Source organism: Pelecanus crispus, chromosome 7 (assembly GCF_030463565.1).
Source record: "Pelecanus crispus isolate bPelCri1 chromosome 7, bPelCri1.pri, whole genome shotgun sequence".
Taxonomy (NCBI): Eukaryota; Metazoa; Chordata; class Aves; order Pelecaniformes; family Pelecanidae; genus Pelecanus; species Pelecanus crispus.
In genome coordinates, this window is record NC_134649.1 from 750,708 (window position 1) to 772,365 (window position 21,658).

A 21,658-nucleotide genomic window follows, 5' to 3' on the forward strand; every position below is an offset into this window, starting at 1 on the left:
GGGAGTCCCCATCCCTGGAGGGGTTCAAAAAACGGGCAGAGGTGGCACTTGGGGACATGGTTTAGTGGGCATGGGGGTGTTGGGTTGATGGTTGGACTGGTGATCTTAGAGATCCTTTCCAACCTTAGTGATTCCTGGTCGTACTTTCATTAAAAATAATCCAGCCACCAAGGCAGGAAACATGAAATTGCTACTCTGCCCTGAACTGGTTTAGTGTGGACTTGGTAATGTTAGGTTAATGGTTGGGCTGGATGATCTGAAAGGTCTTTTCCAACCTCAACGATTCTGTGATTCTGTAACCGGTTTTAAAGCGCCTGCGGCAGACGCTCTTCGGCCCTGCCTCCCTTCCCGGCGGCGGCGCCGCCGCCATTTTGTGGCGAGAGGCGGGGCGCAAGCCCGCCTTTGCCACGGAAACGGAAGCGCCTACCGCCACTTCCGCTTCCGGCGCGTCCATCCAATGGGGCGGGGCTGGGCGGGGCGGGCGGTGTTTTGGCGCCGAATGCGAAGGGGGTGCCAGGCGGCGGCGGCGGCGGGGAGCGGGCGGTGGGCGGTGAGCTCGGCCCCCGCAGCGCGGAGGGCGCCCCCTGCCGGCGGGGCGGCCCCGCCCCGCCCCGGTGCCGCGCCGCCATGGCGGCCGTGCCGCTGAACAACCTGCGGGAGCAGCTGCGGCTCCACTCGGCCCGCGGTGCCCTCAGCAAGCCGCCCCCGCCGCGGCACCGGCCGGCGTGAGTACCGCGGGGCCTCGGCTGGGCGGGGCGGGCAGAGCTTTACCTCTGCAGCCAGCTTCGGGGGCGCGGGAGGCGGCCGGGACGCTAATGGCGGGGGGGGGCTTCGTCTCTTTCCAGGGGCTTCACCTTCAAGAAGACCTCTCCGGCCGGTGGCCTGGCCAGGGAGCCCCGGGGCCTCTCCGCCGCCTCTGCGTTAAGGGACAAAGACGTTAACACCTCCCTGGCCGCGCTCGCCTCGTCCCTCCCGGCCGCCAAGGACAAGAAAACACAAATCCACGACTTCTTCCCAGTGGCGTCCAGTGGACGCGGCCTCGAGCCAGTCGGCGTGAGCCCGCCGCTCGCCAGCTCTCCGGAGGCGTCAAAAGACTCCGCGGGCTCTGGAAAGAGGAGCGTGACCGAGGGGCTGCGTGGTGCTCCCGCCCGGGAGGCTGGGCCCGGGCCCGCCGCCGGCCCCGTCATCACCATAGAAGACGAGTGGGATGACATTGACGACTTTGATTTGTCAGGGCTCAAAAAGAAGTATTGCAGACCGCCGGTCCTGTCCCCAAAAGGGCAGCGGGCCGCCGGCAAGGCCTCCCAAAGGTCAGCCCCCCGCCCCGATGAGCCGCCTGCCTCTCCCGGGACCGCGGGCGACGGCACGGGGCCTCGCAGCCGCGGCGCTTCGGAGCGCGGGGAGCCCGCTCCAGAGGCTGAACAGCAAGCCTCGTCGCAGCAGTCGCTGATCTGCCTTGAGGATTCAGCTCCCTGCGGCAGTAACAAGGCTGCGGGCGAGGGCCTTTGGGAGAATTTATCTGCTGACGTGATTTTGGATGATGACAGGGAAGAGGCTCAGCCAGGTAACAATTTATTTCAAAGTGCCGGTGAGCTAGAGGAAAATACGTTCCTGTTTGCACGCAGAGGACTTGATTTTTCAGAAATCGGGGGGAGCTGCGTGCTCGTACCTGACAAGCAGTCGTGCGTACGTGGATTTTATTTGGGTAACCGCAGCTGATGGAAGTGCGGGGTTGTAAATAGTGCAGCGTTGTCTCTGTGGCAGAAGTAGCAGCTGGTTGTGTGGTAGTATTGGAGTTGCAAGAATTCCCATGTGGTATTCCAGAAATGAAGAGCAATAATCTATAGGGATGTTGTAGGAAAAAAAAAAAAAGCACTTTTAAAATTAATATAAAAGAGACATAAAATCATCTTATGCCTAAATGTAATGATAAGAAATATAAACCAGAAAGAGAGGTCTCTCTCACTTTAAAGCAAAACAAAAAACAAACCAGAAAAACTCAAACCCTCGATTATGACCAAGAAGTTCATGGCCATCAGTCACAGTGCTTCCTTGGCAGCTCTGGATTCTTCTTAGCTTCTCTATTTTATGTGCCTTACCTGTCACGTTTTGAAACTCTTCATCTTTAATTGTGAAATTAATATGCTTGGGCAACTGAATAATACTGAACAGTGTTCTGTGGTGCTGCCGCTACATTAAATGGCAAAAGGATTTGTGAACTGTATTTTTCTTCTTAAGAATATTTTGTTACTTTTCCCCCTCTTTCTGTGAGATGAATTTTAATAGATTAATGATACTGGCCTTTCTTAGTGGGATTTGTCATATAAGGCACTATACATGTAAACTGACCTTCTAATTCTGGTATGGGGACTATGCTAGCTGATGAGTCTACACTCTTTCTAAGCTAGTGTTTAATATGATGATAGTTTTCTATAAAATCTCCTGAAGGAAAATATACCTCTTAAGTTTGAAGAAGCTATTTTTTTCTCTTCTGACAGGGGAAGGTAACTGTAGGCAAGCTATATAAGTTTTCCACTTAAAAGAGGGTTTTTGGGGGTTTTGTCTGTTTTTAATAGGGGAGAAAAAGAGAGTAGTAATAATTTTTTTTTTTTTTTTGTCCTTTAAAAGTCAGAAACTGTATTAAACGAGTCTTTTGAAATCTGGCTATTAATTTTTTTCCCCTCTATTCAGTTGCATTTTTGTTTATACCAGAATGAGTTTAGTGTTACCCAACAGTATTAATACACTTCTCTTCCAGCTGCTAATGATAAAAGTGGCGAGAGCCAGAAGCCAAGCAGCGATGGGAAAAACAGCCCCCCAGCACTGGATGAGGCTGACATGGAGCTGTTGGCAGGCACTGAGCTTGAAGAGGATGATTATTTAGATGTCGTTCCACCCTCCCCTGAAGAAGCGCTGCCTTCCTTCTCGCCTTCTGTAAAAAGCATTAGGTAAAACAAAATTCGTTGATAAAACTGTCTGTCTGTCTTTAGGATGATTTTAAGAAGTACCAAAAAAGACATGACACTAGTGCTTGTTAAAAAGTCACAGATCGAGTTGGTTGTGTCTGCTTGTTGCTTGGCAGGTTAGCAGTTGACAGCTGCTGTTAATGTTTTATGAAATACTTTTTGATTTATGGCCCATGTTTAAAGTGGCTTTTGCTTCAGAAAAAGCAGAGTTATTTTTCCTTTTGTAGTGGGAGGAAAATAAATCATTGAAACGAGTCTCTACATGTTGACACATAGGATGAGTGACAAACTGCTCAGCTACCTGTTTTTTTTTATCTGGGTTTTCAAAAATTTGTTTCTCTTTTACACACATCTTAAATGCTGTTATTCTAAAAGATAAACTTCTCGTATGGAAATGCATTGATTTACAGATATCCGTATTTTAATGACTTTTTCTTTTAATATTAGTAATATTTTTAAAGAATCTCCAGCTGGTGTAAGATCCACAGCTAGCAGCATCGAGTCCAAGCCTGGGCAGGTTGCCACAATGCAGCCTGTTGCTGAAAGCAATCCCTGTGCGGAGGATGCAGGTACACGAAACGTTGAAATTTTATGCCTTAGATTTTGGGGAAGGTTTTGCAACTTCTCGTTCTGCGTATCCCACGTAATCCGAGATCGTTAACTGACAGTGACTGGTGTGGACAAGGCAGCAGGGGCCTGAGTCTCGTAGGGGATTTTCAGATGTTGTGTAGGCTCAGGGGTGTTGTCTGACCCCGATTCCAGGTTTGTCAGTACCAGTCTGGGGTACCGCACAGAACTCCTTTTCACAACTTAAAAGCACAGGTTGACCAAATTGTTCCCAAAGTCAGCTACAGCACAAAGACGCATTGCTGTAAGCGGGAGCTGTGTCAGTGCTTCCATTTGATTCCCATGGATGTTGGCTTTGGGAACTACTGAGCTAAAATGTTTCCGAGTTTCACTTGCAGAATGAAAAGTTACTAAGTATAGGTGTGGCACAACCTGGTTTTAAGGCTGCAGGTCTTTCCTCTCGAGATAGAAAGATGTAGTTTATGGTGCTGTTCTACAGCATCGTTTGAAGTTTTGTGTTTATAAATGCCCAGAGCAGTGTTTTTACATCTATGTCTTAACGATGCTGTTCTGGAAATCAATGTAGTCGAGCTCCATCTGATCGTGCTTTGGTGTTCCTATAGCAGACTTCTGGTCAATTGGACCTTTAGCTTGTTGCAAGAGGTGTCCTTCTGACCACCGGGTAATTCAGAGCTAGGCAGTGCAGCAGACGCCAGAATTTCCTGAGGGATCGCACCCCTGGTAGCAGCAGTTTGAGGTCCGGTGCGGTTTACTGGCAAAATCCACATGGTTTGCAGTGGTATTAAATTTGGAAGGCAAGCTCCTGCAGTGACAAATGCTGTCTTTCACGTGTGGGAGGTTTTCTACGGTACTTTCTAGACTAGGATTGCACTGTAATATTTTGATAAAATGAGTATTAGTGTGTTTGGGGAGGGGTAATTTGAGATAAGCAAAACATGTAAACTTGAGTATTTTTGGAAATAAGTTTGATAGAACTGTGGCGAGCTTTGGAGAGTATATAGAGATGGATAATTAAAAGGCAAGGGCAAAAATACGCAGACTAGCTGAGTTCGTGCACACAGAAACAGTTTATGTGAATGGACTTTTCAAAAATATATTGAAAGTAAAATCTTTAGACTTATTGCAGTTTACTGTCTTTTGAGAGAGTGATACCATCTTGTTATATATTCTAATAAAATTTAGTGTTACTGTATGCTAAAATACACTCTGTCTAACAGATAAGGGCTTGCATATGGAACAGCAGCTCTACGCCGTCATGGATGATATCTGTAAGCTGGTAGATGCCATTCCGCTTCATGAGCTTGAGTGTCTGTCATGTGCAAAAGAGCTTCTCCTGCAGAGAGGTCTCAGGTAGGCTTTCATCAGCAGCCTTCTGCGTTTCCATGCTCTGTGTGAAGCGGTGTCGTGCCTGCAGGTGTCCCCATCACACTGGAAAGATGATACGGGAGGATTTTTTTTTAAAGCTTAAAATTACTGACCGAATGAAGGGAAAAAAAAAAAAAATCCCCAAAACTGCTGAAAGTATTAACGACCCCGGTGTTCTGCCAGAACAAAGAATCCAGTTCCATGTTCAGCCTGGGGCACAGGCAGTCCTGTATCTCTTCTCTGGAAGGTGACTAGCACCAGATGCTTCCAAAGCAGCAGGGTGATGTGATGTAACCTGCTGGGTGCCATCCTGATTTCTTGTAACTGAAGGCATTAATTCAGTATCCCCTCTGTGAGACTTGCTATCACTGACCACAGTGATTATGACTTCTAATATCCATGTACTTGTCGTCTTTCAGTCTGATTATTGCTACTGCAATCTGCTTCTGTTAAAGAAGCTTCTGCATGATCTCATGACACAGTACATAGACAAAGTATTGAGATTTGGGATTTTGTTTGGTTTTTTTTTTTACTGGACTGGGACTATGTGCTTTCTCTGAACATTCTCAGTAAACCAAATTTATCTTATTTCCTCTTATTACTGTAGTCAGACATAGTCTTTAGAAAGTACATAAAAACATAATTCGGTTGAAGCATATTCTTACTTTTTTAACTTCAATTTTGTGCCTCTAAGGATTTTATTTTTTTTTTTTTTTTTTAGTGCTCTACCTTGCCTAGATCAGTTCCTTGCTACTAGGAATTCTTTTACGTGTGCAGAGAGGATGTAGTAATTTTGTAATTATTTTGTTCAACTGAGTTCTGGTATTATTCTCTCTTCCCTAGATTTGTTTGAAATACTTTTAAAATACAGTGACATAGAATACGGTGCAATCGTCATACGTTAATATTTTTAGTAGGAGAGAGACAAAACTGTTTAATGGATGTTGTAGAACTTGATAAATCACTGCTTGTGACTAAATATTTTTTTCCCTCTTTGTTCCCTTGCCACCTCTCCCAGGAGAAAATTGCTAGCTAATGCTGTTACTTTGAACAGAAGGAGCACAAACACCACTTCTCCTAGAAACGGGAAGGCGTGTGTGGAGCAGGACCCTCTTGCACGTCCCGGTACTGCTCTGTGTTCTGGCCCGAACCGGAGCTTCAGTTCTGACAGAAACTCACCAAAACCCACAAACCTCCCGTCTACGCTTTCTGGGAATGTGAATTCAAGCAATTTTTCTACCAAAAAAAATCAAACCTTGGATACCTCTTATGCTTCAAAGCAAAGTATTGAGGAGATCACCTGCTCAGAAACTGCAGTGCTGTCTTCTTCCAGTGTGAATGGCAAAGATGGAGCGTGCTGCAGCCTCCGTTCCGAGGTGTCCTTCGACGGCAGCTGGTGTGAAAAACCAGGGGTGAGAATCGGTGGAAACGGTCGTCTGCTGGAGAGGCCTCTTACAAGCACGGCTCTGAAAGGTCAGAGCAAAGCGCCTGCAGAAGGCAGCTTGGGTACAAACGATACAGGCTTTGACCTTGATCACTTTGATATCGATGATTTTGATGAGGGCTGGGAGAATTCGGTGAATGTTTCGGCACCTGAGACTCCGTCCACGCCTTTGCATCAGCCCGTTGGGGAAGGGCCACCTGCCAAATCGCTGTTGTCAAAGATAATGTCCAGAGCCAAAGGATCTGCTGCTCTATCAAACCCTGCTGCGCCGAAATCAAGCTTTTTGATGGCAGCAAAGAACTGTTCGGGTAAATTACGCTCATTAGAATTACTGTCTTTCCCTTTTAAAATTTTTATTTACTTATTTTTAAACCTAAGGCCAAGTAACTTACTGTGGATTACATTGATGCCTTTTGCTTCTGTGGAAATTTCTTTTGGTTTCTCTTTGCAAAGTCATCTTCTGTTTCGTTTGGTTTTTTTTCTCCAAGTGATGCCAAGCTTCTTGAATATTTATTTGCCATGCAGGTTGCAGGCTGCTGGGAAGATGAAGCTGCTAAGAATTGGAAACTAGGCTGTTTCTGTGTTTTAATTAAATAATGATTCTGCAGCTGTTAATTCAAAGCTGTACAACAGTTTTAGCTGTTTATGCAAAATGTTCAAAAATGGGCACTTGTTGAAGCAAACCTAATCCCTCTGGGGCACGGGGTGGGCTAGTATAATTTGCAGTTACTGTAGGAACGGGTTGGTAAAAGGGGAGGTGAAAATGTTAACCCGTTTCATCAGCTTCTCTGTTGCTGGTTCAGCCAGCACCTGCTGTTCGGTGCCCACAAACAGGGAGCCTGTGCATAGCTATTTATTTTATTTAAAAAAAAATTTGTGACAGAGATGAAGTTTGTCAATGTAAGACTAGGCGTTTTATACAGTCACGGGTAAGAAGCTTGTTTCCAGAGATTTGCATGTAATCAAAATTCACGCTTTAGCTGGTCTTAAATTCTACATGAATGCAATTTTTTTTTTTTTTTTTTGTAAGTCATGATTTGAGTTTAAAAGCTTTAAAGGGTTGAAGTGGTGGCTAAGCCATCTGTTACAGCAAAGCAGTTCCACGCTGCACGAGGGATAGCGCAACTTGACATTGTAACTTATTGTAAGTACATTTTCTTTGTCTCCTAGATCCGCCGGTGAATAACCCTGCACTAGAACGTTTCAGGGGTATGAAATTTTCCCATTCTGAAGAAATGATGAATATATTTCACAAAAAGTTTGGTTTGCACTACTTTCGGACAAACCAGCTGGAGGCCATCAATGCTGCTCTTCTGGGTGAAGATTGTTTCATCTTAATGCCCACTGGTATGTGTCTCCAGCTGCAGGCTTTTGAGGCCTGGCACACGCTTGAGAAATAAAGACCCTTTTGCAAGGCCTGTGACAAACTTTTCTCCTCCTCTGTGCCTTTGAGGAGGCGGCGATAAATTGTGCTGCTTGAATTCTGTGGCTGCGGGATTTCTGGGATTTTGTACGCCCTGTGGTATTTTGAGTGAGGCGATTGAATTTCTGCCTTCCATAATATTTCACACGGTAGCTCTCCTTATCCTACAGGTATCATATTGAAGGCAGTCATTGGGGAAAATTAATTGTTTCTGAAAGTGCTTGTAAAATGGGAAGTAAGAAATAGGTCTCCCCTCTTTGGCTCCTTCTCCACACTGTCTCCCTTTCCTCTCGGTATCTAACATTTGTTGTGTTCTGCTTAATCCTTACAGGTGGTGGTAAAAGCTTGTGCTACCAGTTACCAGCGTGTGTCTCTGCTGGAGTCACTATTGTTATCTCTCCACTGAGGTCGCTGATAATAGATCAGGTTCAGAAACTGAAGACTTTAGATGTAAGTTCAAACAGCTCGCTTTATTTAGTTTAACTGCAGATAAGTGAATTAGAAATCTGAAATTCCACAGTAAATCCTACATGTCTCAAATACAAGCTGCAGAATTTGATTAGATGGAAACTAGAAAGGGCACGCTAAGTTGTCTAGAAAGAGCTAAGTTAGATGAACTAGAGTATCTTGGCAGTCTAACCGCTAAATTTATTGATGCTTGTGTGTATTTGTTATTGGAGCTTAGTTTTCAAGTACAGACGCCTGATTCTTAGATTCTGAGAGTTGTATTTAGGCGCCTAAATAGGAGCAGCCTGGCTTTGTAGCAGAAATAAGCACTAACAATTCCTGAGCTAGGAGGGTTCTGGTGACGCTAAGCATTTCTGGAAAAGGAGTACACAGAGGAAAGAAAGGCACGTGCACAAGATGTGCGTTACTAAGTCTGATCACTTATGAACTGCTTTTGCCTCAGTGAAGTGTCTTTTTCATCCTTAGTGTATTATTGAGAGATCAGGGAAACAAAGGCAGATAACATGTTTTAGGGTAAAAATACAGAGATCTTTTGGGGCGTGAGACAAAAGCGATTATGATCATAGAACCATGGAATGCTTTGGGTGGGAAGGGACCTTTAGAGCCCACCCAGCCCAGCCCCTGCAGTGCCAGGGACAGCTTTAACCAGAGCAGGGTGCTCGGAGCCCCGTCCAGCCTGGCCTGGGATGTTTCCAGGGATGGGGCCTCCACCGCCTCTCTGGGCAACCTGTGCCAGTGCCTCACCACCCTCAGTGTAAAACATTTCTTTCTTATGTCTAGTCTAAATCTATTCTTTAGTTTAAATCCATTACTCCTTGTCCTGTCACAACAGGCCTTGCTAAAAAGATTCTCCCCATGATGGAGGGTTTTGAAGCTCAGACAAATCCTTCTCTCATCGAGTACGGTTTTTGATAGTCTGACTAGACACAGCCCTCGAGTGGCTGTCCGCTGCTTAGTGACTATTGCACAGCGCTACGCTTTGGCCACGCTCTTTGCTCCTTCCTGCGTTGTGGGGTGCCGTGGCTGTAAAAGCCAGTTAGACTCGCTCTGTGACTCCTGGGGACTTGTAGCTGCGGAAGGAATTCCCTCTGCAGAGCTGCGGCTGCCTCTTGTGAGAGGAAGAGGAGACAAGCAAGCAGAATTGGCTCTGGTGGTGTCACCTATTCTTACATCGCTTTTGTCCTTAGGAGCTAATTCCTTTGTTACTATTCAGCATGGACAGTAAGTTATACTTTCAAATTTAATATTAAATTGCTGCTCCGAGTTGTGTTCAGTCTCTCTGATGCAGTGCTGTTCTATGTTTGTGGGCGCTGTTATTGAGGGTGTTAGCATGTTTTTGTGCTTCTTGGAGATCTTGAGATAAGAAACAAATTTTCTGTTTTCCGAATTCAATCTCAAACTTACAGCGTATTGCGCAATAAAGAAATGTCACATCTGTTTTCTTTACTGGAAAGAGAGTTCAAAGACAGACAAATCCCCTGAGTCAGCTATTGGTCTGTTGGTAGAATGGGGAGCAGAAGAATAGAATTTGGCTTATAGTCTTTTGGTTTTATCATTGGAAAAATTAAGCGATGTCTACAGTACGGTGGGGGTTCAAATGTTATCTATAATTACACAAAGAAGCATTGAAAATGTTATATTTGCTGAGGACGGTAAATGCATATACTTTTTAATCTGGTTTATAACTAGATGTAGGACTGTATTTGGAGATGCTTCTGTTTTGTGCATATTAAGTTTTAATATGTTCTTTTAAATATAGATTGCTGCAACATATCTGACTGGTGATAGAACAGATGCTGATGCTTCAAAAATATATATGCAATTGTCAAAAAAAGATCCTGTAATAAAGCTTCTGTATGTTACCCCTGAGAAGGTTTGTATTTAATTTGAATTGTAAAATCATGGAGGCAACAAGAGGTGGATTACTATGAAGTATTAAAGGGGAAACACTGAATTCAGAGTAGGCTTCTGGGGCAAAAAAAAAATTGTTAAATATTTTTGAGATAATTCAGTAAGAGTCTGTACAGAGTCTAACTAATTTCAATCAGTAGTTAACCAAGAATGAGAACTGAGTGTGTCTGTACAATTTAAATACTTAAAACAAAACCCCCATGCCCATCCATTTCAATATATCTTGCTACATATTAGTGGCTAATTGCTGTCAAGTAGCTATTAAAATCTAGACTACTATGAATAGGATAATACAGGGAAAAATATGTAACTGTCAAGGTAATAGGTGATTGTCAAAAGATTGCCTTGTACTTAATTACATGCTGCCTTTAAAAATTGTATTATTCCACAAGAGCTTTCTAAGAGGGGACTTCGTAGTGTGCTGATTACGTTTCTTTCTTCAGCATTGTCTTTCCCTCTCTTTCGTGACATGTCATTTAAATTTACTCAGATTGTAGGACTTCTGGATAGATGATCCTAGAACCTTGCCGTAATCCCACACCAGCTGCTTCGTTGCCAATTAAAATGAAGCCGATTGCCATCTTCTTTATGCCTTCAAGCTTTATCTGTGCAGTCAAGATTAACTTTGCTGTACAGAACAATTGTTTCTGTATTCTCAGTCAGGTAGGGTGACACTTTGCTGTTAGTTTGCTTTCTAATGCCGCTGGTGGATGTGTACCTAGGTTTGTGCAAGCAGCCGACTGATGTCAGCCCTGGAAAACCTCTATGACAGGAAACTCCTAGCGCGTTTTGTCATTGACGAGGCCCACTGTGTCAGCCAGGTAAAAACCTCGATTTGTTTTTCAAAATGGCAAAAGGCCGAGTTGGAGCATCTTTCTCAGTTATGCTTAAATTCTGTTTTTAAACTAGTGGGGTCACGATTTTCGACCAGACTACAAACGACTGAATATGCTCCGCAAGAAGTTTTGCTCTGTTCCTATGATGGCTCTGACTGCCACTGCTAACCCCAGAGTACAGAAGGATATTCAGAATCAGCTTGAGATGCTAAGACCACAAGTGTAAGTTGCTCAGCAGTTTCCTGAAACAGTTTGTTTCTGCTGCAGAAATTTTGAGTGGAAAACTTAGTAAAGTAAGAAAAGCATTGCAGGTCCATCTGAAATACTGATGTAGCTGTATCTGATTAAATGAGAATGTATGCATGGAATTTAATGTGAGTTATACACAAAATATTAAAGTAAGAAATAAAAACAACTTACCAAACTCTTCCTTGCATGATTAAGGAAGCTGTTTAATAGAAAATAACATCACAAAACTTTCTCTGTCACTGACAAAACGTGCAAGTTGTATTTTAGGGTGCTTTTCATGAGAATGCTGGAAAACTGCAAAAGCTGGAAGCATTTTTTAATGAGCACCGGCAGTAACATAGATAATGAGGTACCATTGGGCCTGGATTATATTGTAGTGTTTTCATTGTCCATGATGGAAAAACAAAGCATCCTGTTTTGTTGAATTTCTTATTTTAGAAAGGTATTTTAGGGTAGAAGGAGGGAGGTGACACTGTATTTTTTGCGGGTTTGATCGGTTGAATGTGGATGCTGGTATTCAAAAGGAAAGTGAAGTCAGGGCAAATCCCTGTGTGCGTTTTTGGTTTACAGGCATTTCTTCCTTCTACATAGTGCCACGTAGCTTTGTTTTTTTTCACAGACACAGGAAAAATGCAGGAATTTTAGAGCCAAAGTATGGGTGACATGAATCTCTGTGGGTGTAGTGGAACAATAATTCCTTTGCAGATAATGCAGAACGAGCAGTAGTTAGTTGAATTGGTACATTCCGGTCAATGCCTAGCTTGCTGAAAGGATTACTGCACCCGTAAAGCTGATGAGCACCCACGAACTGTCCTGTTTTAGGTTTACAATGAGCTTCAACAGGCATAACTTGAAATATGATGTATTGCCCAAGAAGCCGAAGAAGGTGGCAATGGATTGCTTGGAATGGATTAAAAAATACCATCCACGTGAGTACTGAACAGCATGGTGCGCTTGCATGCATTTTTATGAACTACTTTTTAAGGCAGGAAAAGCTTTTGTAATACTGTAAAAGCCCCAAACTTGTGCCTTTCTGTAAGCGACAATGTATTTACAAGAGAAACAAGTTGGGGACAAAATGATGATATTGATAAAAAGAATCAGATTTATGGGCATCCTGAAGTTATGAATTCAAGTTAAGATGGAAAAGTAAATTACGGTAATGCTCTTGAGTAATCTTTCTGGAGGTTGCCAGACCTCTTAACATCGTGTCTTCAGAGTATAAAGGTCATCTAACGTTCATACTGTTTTAATTGTTTAATTCTGTTGGCTGCTTATCTGTGGTTCCCCTTGAAGATATCTTCAGAGATTCCTATCTTTCTAGGCTCTCTTTTGGAGTCCTGCAGCTCCCCTCATAGCTTCTCTAGTGCTGTAACCTAGTATATCATTAACCAAACCGCTCTAGCTCTCGATTTATGTAGTTCTTTATTCATGTATTTTAAATCCTAAGATTGCACAGTACTGAGCAGGAAAACTTTTCTTGATTCCACCTGACCAAAAAAAACCCAGGAAATTGGGTGAGGAGAAAGCAACAAAAACATTTTATATTAATAAAATTACTTTTCTTTATTATTAAGCAGTTATTGCATTACACTTACCAACCTCTCCCTGTTGGAATAAATGTATTTGCTTGACAGGTATGACTGTTAAGCAAGTGAAAGGGAATAAAGCTGTATTGTAGCACAAATCTTTTTTTTTATATGTATATTTGCAGATGACTCTGGAATAATTTATTGCCTTTCACGTCATGAATGTGACACGACAGCGGCTATTCTGCAGAAGGAAGGTCTTGCTGCACTTGCCTATCATGCTGGCCTCACTGACTCCAACAGAGATCTCGTACAAAAGAAGTGGATTAATCAAGAAGGATGCCAGGTAAAAGAAGAGCAACTGGAGGGAAACAAGTGAATAGAATTTAGAGTATTTTTCTCCCTCTTGGCCTAGTAAATAGAAGTGAAGTTTTGTAACGTTATTGCCAAATCGGATGCAGTATTAAGTAACTGATCCGAACAGATCTGCCGAAACACATTAGCCATCTTTTTATTGGGAGTGGTACAAATCAAAGACTGCAGCGCTGCACCGAGGTATGGTCCTCCAGGAGGAAGGAACTGAGCAGTACAAGACTTCTGAAGCAGCTCTAGGCACGCTGCTGAATTGTATATTGAGACTCAAATTTGGGGTTTTCCCTTTGTCTGGAATAGCTTTTCTGAAAGGAGAGGTGGTTTTGCTATTTTGTACTCGTCTTGCAGTGTTACAATTGAAATTCTAGGTTCTGCCCAGTGTCGTAATCCTGATCACCTGTCTATTTTCGGTGCAGAGTGCTGCATGAATAACTTTCATAACTCTATGTAACAAATTACTGTTTCCTTCCTAGGTTATATGTGCAACAATTGCCTTTGGAATGGGAATTGATAAACCTGACGTACGCTATGTTATCCATGCTTCTCTTCCTAAATCTATAGAAGGTTACTATCAAGAATCTGGCAGAGCTGGACGAGATGGTGAAATGTCTCACTGCCTGCTCTTCTACAGCTACAGCGACGTAACCAGGCTTAGAAGGCTAATACTGAGTGAGTTCTCATGTTTGTAACTTAATGCAGACAGTACTAAAGAAGTCACTTAGTCACTGGTCTCTGTTTCATCTAGGCTGTGTTATTTTTTCATTTAGAATGCCGTATACAGTATGGTGTTGCAAAAGATGGGAGAACTCTGCATCTTTACCTGAATGGTTTTCTGTAATGAAAGATTTTTGTTACTTGTACTGAACTTCAGTCAAAAAGGTTTTGCTTCATACATATCCATCTCTTGATTCTTGCCATTCTAGTCTTATTTCCCTTCTCCAGTCTTTGAAACTTTAGAGGTAAAATCTGTCCTAGGTTAGTTCTGTACTAATCTACTCATCTTGTTTTTTAAGCAAAAAAGAATACGGTGTTTTGTCTATCTGGTAATATATAAAAATGCAGAGGTGCAGATTTAACAAATACAATTGAATGTATTGCATTTCAGTGGAGAAAGATGGAAACAGTCACACAAGACAGACCCACTTTAACAACCTGTACAGTATGGTTCACTACTGTGAGAATGTAGTTGATTGCCGGAGAATTCAGCTTTTGGCCTATTTCGGGGAAACTAATTTTAATCCCACCTTCTGTAAAGATCACCCAGAAGTAATTTGCGATAACTGCAGTAGAAATAAGGTAAAAATCATAGCTCTTATTTATAGTGTTAAACTGATTTTTGCATTTAGCTGCATTCAGAAATGGTTACGTGATATTTGGGAAGGCAAATGGGGAAAACGAAGGAGATGTCTTTGTATTTTTGTGATGCTAGATGCTTTGAATTATTTCCAGGGTTTAACCTAGAGTAGAATTACACAGACTATCCATGGACTTATGGATGGTGCTCCTATTTCTGTCAGAAGAGGACTGGTGAGGTGTAAGGATGTTCCTTAGTGTCGATTTTCTTGGCTACAGTGCTTAGAGGAGGCAGGAGCTAATATAAGATCCACTGGAATGGCTATGGGAAAATCCCTTCAACTGCCTATTCTGGTGTTTTAGACCTGATGGCATTGCTTCTCGGTCCCGTGTTTGAAGCATTACCTTACATAGCTGTGATTGTAACAAAATTTTACTAGAATAATGCATATTCAGTCCAGTCTTCTCATTTTAATGCATATTGGAAGTGTAAGTTCTAGTGCGTGGCAGCAGAATAATTATGGGAAGGCTTTCCAAATGATTTACCGTGATTACCAGTATTCACACAGCAATCTTGCAGCTCACTCTGTAGAACTAACACAGTAGAGATTATATACAATCAGTTGGTATGTATTATTGCATTTTCCAGAGTATTATCAAATCCAGAATTCCTGTGACTGTATTGTATCACTGTAGGTGTACTGACTAGAAAATCACTATTTCTCTGTTTGGAACAAAATGAATTCATGACTGGAAAAAGCTCAGTAATGAAAAACAAGGTTGTCAGTAATAACTTGCATTAGGACAGAACCGTGTAACGTTGTTTCCTAATTGAGTCTATTTTAATAGGATTACAAATCAAGAAATGTAACAGATGAAGTTAAGAGCATTATAAGATTTGTACGAGAGCATTGTGGACAAATGGGACGAATAAATGCAAAGAGAAATACAGGTTCTGGAAGATACACATTGAATATGATGGTAGACATTTTCTTAGGTAAGTACTGTTCTTCCAGAAACAACACCTAAATAGACTTGGTGCATAAATTCCTGACTAAGTATCGGGAGGTCTGCGCCATACCAGCAGTGGTTTAAAAGAAGATTTTTGCAAAATTCATCTTCCTAGGAATCTTGTGGTGGTAAATGATCCAAAATAAATGAGACTAAAACTTCAATCCGTTTTAGGTTGCCATAGTGATAATATTAGTTTTCTGGTGGTGCTTGGAGTTTCTGGTGCTTAAATGTGGGGTTTTTTTATGTGCATAGGCTATGGAATACCCTTGGTAATCTTCCGCAGGTCTGTGTATACGTATATGTATATAGGCTTTCTAATCGCAGGCTAATCCTGTGATTTCTGTCACACAGGTACAAAGAGTGCGAAGATTCAGTCTGGAATATTTGGGAAGGGAGCTGCCTACTCAAGGCATAATGTTGAAAGACTGTTTAGAAAACTGGTCTTGGACAAGATTCTGGATGAAGACTTGTATATCACAGCTAATGACCAAGCGGTAGCATATGTAATTCTAGGAGAGAAAGCTCAGGCTGTGCTAGATGGATCGCTACAGGTGTGTAACAATTAAATTTTTTTTCTCTAATGTATTGTTATAAGAGACGTGCTACAATTTATGTAGCATATATCCTAGGATAGTTTAAACGTAGTTTGCCTACCAGCTGAAGTACAGGAACTAATCTTTAGCAGACGCAGGGAACAGAATCCCACAAGCATGACTTCTAGTCCAGTATTCTAATAACAACGTTGTGAGGCAAAAGGTGAGTTTGAGGGGATTAAGTCTTTCTCTTCTCCCACCATCCATCTGATTCCACCTTGGCAACAAAGGAAAGTTATGACCAACACAGAAAAAGCTAGCTAAGAAGAAAAGAAGGAACAGCGCTACCTTCTCCTGCATTTCTGCTCTATTTTTTTCTAGTCATTGGTGAGCTGTGATGGAAAATGCACTTGAAGGTCATGGAACCAGTCCCAGAATTGCTTAAGGCAATGTCTCCTCTGCATTAGTGCTGTGTTTGGAGAAGAGATGAGCCCTCAGCAGTAGACCTAGCGACCTCTCTTTAAAGCTAGATGTAAATTGGGTTCTAGGGATTTTTTTCCCTGTGTTGTGTATACTGTGTCAGTTCTTTGTAGAAGAAACTTAGGGGCTGTTGAGTAGCCTCTTAATTTTTTTTTTTTTTTTTAAAAAAGTGTATACTGGGTAAATAGCTTTTTTTGGTCCATCAAAGAATACTTTTGGTTTCCTTCAATGTTTTCCTGTGTTATCAATCAATCTTGTAATGATGGCTCTGCAGTAACTCCCCTGACAGAAGTTATCGATTGGCTTATTTTAACAGGTGGAGTTTCATGAAACAGAAAATGCCAGTGCCATCAGAAAGCAAAGGGCTTCCATGGCAAAAATGTCACAGCGGGAAGAGGTGGTTAAAAAGTGCTTTGGGGAACTTACAGACACATGCAAAACACTTGGGAAAGTCTTTGATGTGCATTACTTCAACATTTTCAGTACTTCAACGCTAAAGAAAATAGCAGGTAATGTCAGTTTTTCGTTACTGGGAGCCCCTGTCAGCAGTAGACTGCGTGTGTGATTGTAGCCTTTTCTGGCAGAAAATCTACAGTTTCTAACATTTAGTGAGAACAGGTTTAAGTATACGTAACTGAGCGAGTCCTATGGAAGTAGCTGACACAGCATAGATTGTTCGGAGCTGCAGTTTATGCTGTAGCAGTCCTGCTGGGTAAGTGCAAGAGCCACCCAAGTAATCATACCGGAAAACAAACTCTGAAGCATTTTCAGAGAAAACTTTTGGACTCGCTTTTGTGCCAACCAACTGGAAGCAAATCTGCTAGAATAAAGGCTTACTTCCTAAGGACTTCATGCGTAGGGTGGCACTAAAAGGAATTAATTTTCTCCAGAATACCATGATCTCTCTTTAAAAAGAGTTAGTCTGTTTGATGTGTCTGATTGGGACTTTGTTACGTTACAGAAACCTTGTCATCTGATGTGGAGGTCTTACTGCAGATTGATGGTGTCACAGAAGACAAACTGGAAAAATACGGTGCAGAAATAATTAAAGTGATGGATAAGTACTCGGAATGGACCATGCCAGGTTTAGTATACTTTGTACCTGAATGTGTACTTTCCTGTTTAATACCCTTCTCTCCCCCTCTGTCAGAAGTTTCACTCAAAAGTTACCTTGTTTTAAATACAAATAAATAATTCTTGCAGTTTAATAATTACAAAAAGGGAGCAATTGCACACTTTCAGAACATACAAAGGTCTTTGCTATCTTCTCACTAATTAAGTTCAGTGTACTTCCAAGAGAGTAAAAAAGGGAAATGAGAACTAAGCAGGCTGCTCTGCTCCTAAGCTATTAGTTATTGGGATTTATGTAATATGCTTAGTTATAATGAGAATTCTGACCTTAAGGTTAAAGGTCTTGCACCTCCTGCATATTTTCACACCTGCATCCACTATGTATGGGGTAACGTTGTAGCCTGGCAGATAATCAATAACTACTACCTTTTATTTTTCATACTAATTGAGGTCAGCAAGTTCAGGTCTTCACTGACTAACCCTTGCTCAAATGTGAGGAACTTTCAAAGCTAGGTGGGGGAAAAAAAAAAAAAGCTATCAGGTCAGAATCATAGTATTTACAATGCCTTTGCAAAGCTCTAACCTTATATACAAAGTTCAGCTCAGTGGAGATTTGAGCCCTGAGACTAGTAAATCCAGTAGTTTCACATGAGCATAGCATGTAGCCTATGTTGTAATTAGAATATTTAATACAGCTTGGCTATCAGATTTGACATTGGGGCCTGCAATTTTAAAGGGATTCACGCTTGCTTTTAAGGAGGTTGTAGTTTCATACACTGCAATGTGAATAAATGCATGGCTACAAACCTGATTTTTCAAGTATTGTGTTCTACTGCCTGTGCAAAGAATCACGTCCCTCTTGATCATGACTGACTGAGAAGGAGCTCTCGGCTCTCTTCCAGTGTCTCCTGATGCTGTTTTTAAAAACAAGTGCCATATCTGACTGTAGTATTTATGGTATATTCCATAACTCTTTCCAGCTGACACGGGGAAGAGAGTGTAAAGGCAGGAAGCTCAGTGTTACCAAAAGAGTTTAGACAAGAAGCCAAGCTAGAGAAAATAGCACTGGCCAGTGTTCTTTTATGTCATGAGACAAAGCAAGGACAGAAGGCAGTTCTGGTTTACACCAACACCTTTAGCTGAGCCTTGGAGCATCACCAGGATGAAGGCCCGGCAAAGGAGGTTTTGAACAGCAAGGACAGAAGTTTTGGTACAGTCAGTGTGTTCTGGCTGACAGTTCTGACTGGCCCAGGCAATGTCTTGATTGCCTTAGTTTTAACTCGCTGTCTATCTGTAGAAGATGCTGCCTGCCAAAGTGTGGACACAGCTACGGGAAGCACTGGCACACCTGAGAGTGATGAAGAAGCAGAAGATGGAGTTACAACCTCAAGCTATTTTTGCAATAATGCAAACGAAAGAAAGAAAAGAAAAAGGCCGCCAAACTTCAGAGAATCAAAGAGGAAAAAGACAAGTAATGGTGGCAGCTACCAGTTTCATCCCAAAGGGTACGTTGCTTGTGGTCATTTGTAGCTTTTCTTTGTCCAGAATAGCGTGATGATGATCCCAAAATTGCACTGTTATCCTACTGCATTTTCCTGAAATAACAATATTGGTACAGCAACAATTTTATATATGTGTATTGACTATGTCTTTACTCAGTGCTAACTCTGAAGTTAAGTCACGGTTACTGAAACAGTTTTCAAACTCAAAACTATAATAATGTATTAAAGTTTTTTTAAGTTTGCGATTAAAGAAGAAATGAATATATTCATACTTCAAATAGGGATTATACTGACTGCCTACACATTGTATCTCCTTAATCCAGTGAGCAATATTGATCACTGAAGGATTTAACAAAGGAAACATGTTTAAGCACTTAACTTAGTTTTACTGTATGTAGATCATTGCATAAAAGCTTTGTATGGGCTTTAAGAATGGCATTAAAATTACCCAGGTACCTGGCAACAACTGCTCTGCTTTGGTTTTCTAGCATTTTCTGTTTAAAAAGCTCCTGGTGAGGATGGATATTTAAGTCATCCTTGGTTTCTCACTCTTGACTGTCACAAGCTAAGCAGTGACAGTAAATGGCAGTGTGCTGCCATAACCATTATTAGCAGGCTGACTGGATTTTGTGCTTGGAAACATAAAGACGGCTCGAAACTTGAAAGATTTGATGGAATATTTGAACTTCAGTTCCCCGTCCCTTGTTAATTCAGAACTTCCCACTCCCATTGTACCGTGCAAGGCAACGCCTGCGTCAAGACCATAGCATTTGGATCCAGGAGTCTGGCTGGTCCTGAGCTTTCGGGGCAGATCCGCCACCGAACTATCACAGGGTGATGAAGGAGCCAGGCTGGGCCTCATCCTTTGAGCCTGTGACCTTATTTTAGCAGTTCATGTAGGTATCAGTCTGGTAACTCCAGTAGTAGCAGTTTGTGCTGAAGGTCTGTGCTTCAAAACATGATGATTAATCAGTGCTGAAAGGGAATGAATGAAAAAGGAGAAATGGCTGAAGAACTTCTCCCCTCCCTGAACCCTCTTTAAAAACAGGGGGGAATGACATTAGAAAACTTGAGCACCGAGTTCTTATTTGGGTTTTATAGTCGTGCCTTTTCAATGTTTGCTGTGCTCATCGCTTGCCTTGCACAAAAAGGAAGTAAAATAGAGTTGCTGGTACTGTGGTACGGTCAGGTCACTTAATCCCTCAGCCTAGACACTTGACCTCACTCGGTACATGGGGTAGAGAACACGAGGTACGAAAGAGCAGTTATGCGAACAACCCCCATCTTGCATTTCTGAAATAATTCTTTGAATGGGGTTTTGTTCAGTCTGTGTCATAGAAATTGCATTATCTTTCACCGGGAGAAGTTCAGGGCATTCGGAAGAGTAGCTCTAAACGGTACTGACGTGCTCTCCAAAACATTCTGTAAAATCCCCACCTGAAGAGTCATGCCTGAACTTCAAAGACTGTTAGGTTTTATTGGTATATTAACTACTTACATTTTACTGCTTTAATGTTGCACTCATAATCAAAGAGAAAATATGGCCTACCTTATTAAAGCTCACTGCTTTCTGCCACTGTCTGGTCTTTCCAAGGATGTCGCCTTCTCTGCCCTGTTTTTCCTCATTCTGGTCTTTGTTTTTTGTAGCAAATAGCAGTTCTCAGCTCAGTAGGTTTTACTCCCACCTTTTTCACCTTCCCATCTACTCAAATATTAGTCATTAAATGCTGTTGACCCTGAAGTGTCACTTAATGTTGATATTCTAATTGGATTAATAGGAGTCAGGTTGGTTCAGCATTCTCTGTCCCTGTTTCAGGCTGCTGCTTGCCCTTAGGCAAATGCCAGAGCAACAGCTACACTTGATTTACATTTCAAAGGTATTTTTGCAGCCATGTGTATTAAAAAAAAAAAAAAAGAAAACAACCAAACAGCTTTTTAAAAATGAAAGCAGAGTCTTCTAGCAAATCTAATGGTGGTGTATATGTAAGTACACCATGGGTGTAGGGACTGTGGCAAAGCAGATGTTTGACACATACCTTCTCTCTACGTTTTGCAGTGGTTACAGCAAGTACAGAAGGACCAAGAGGCCGCCTGGCTCAAAGGCTTCATCCAGCTACAGCTCAGCATCGTACAGCGTTAGTGCTGCGCAAGGAGCTGCTGGGAAGCTGGGGATTATGGCACCGCCGAAACCCAAAAACAGACAATTCCTTCAGCCTTCCTATTCAATATTGTAACTAGGAAAATGTAAATACTGTATAAAAGCAAGCCCTGAAGCTGTAATCATTGTTTGTTAAATTTTTGTTTCGTTTGCTAAAACTTCGGAGACTTGTATATGTCAAGTACAAAAACTCACATTAAATAAATGGTTTTAAACTCATAAGTTTATTTGGACCTTGCTTTCTACTATAAACAGAGTTTTGCTGGGTTCTAGAAACCCTACTGTTTTAGTGAAAATAATCCCTGTAAGCCTGCCTTACAGCTACCTCGGGGATACGCTTGAGACCACAAATCAAAAGCGGGTGCTGGAACTGCGCATCTCAAAGCTGCGGCTGCCTCTGTTCTTCTCCCTTGCTCCTTGCGTAAGCGCTTCAGAGCTGCTCTTCTGCAAATGTAG

At 42.1% G+C, this 21,658-nt stretch overlaps 1 protein-coding gene across 1 annotated transcript; it reads left to right on the forward strand.

Moving 5' to 3' along the window:
* The first annotated feature begins 627 nt into the window (after positions 1-627).
* On the forward strand, positions 628-21,339 carry BLM (BLM RecQ like helicase). Its single transcript, XM_075713810.1, has 21 exons — positions 628-725; positions 846-1,564; positions 2,759-2,948; positions 3,414-3,535; positions 4,772-4,904; positions 5,938-6,671; positions 7,534-7,710; positions 8,118-8,236; positions 10,014-10,127; positions 10,888-10,986; positions 11,075-11,223; positions 12,073-12,179; positions 12,965-13,125; positions 13,625-13,820; positions 14,257-14,447; positions 15,294-15,441; positions 15,810-16,009; positions 16,788-16,980; positions 17,433-17,555; positions 18,840-19,047; positions 21,101-21,339. Exons 1-21 carry the CDS (start codon positions 628-630, stop codon positions 21,276-21,278), a joined length of 4,359 nt encoding a protein of 1,452 aa, XP_075569925.1. The 3' UTR covers positions 21,279-21,339.
* Positions 21,340-21,658: the final 319 nt, after the last annotated feature.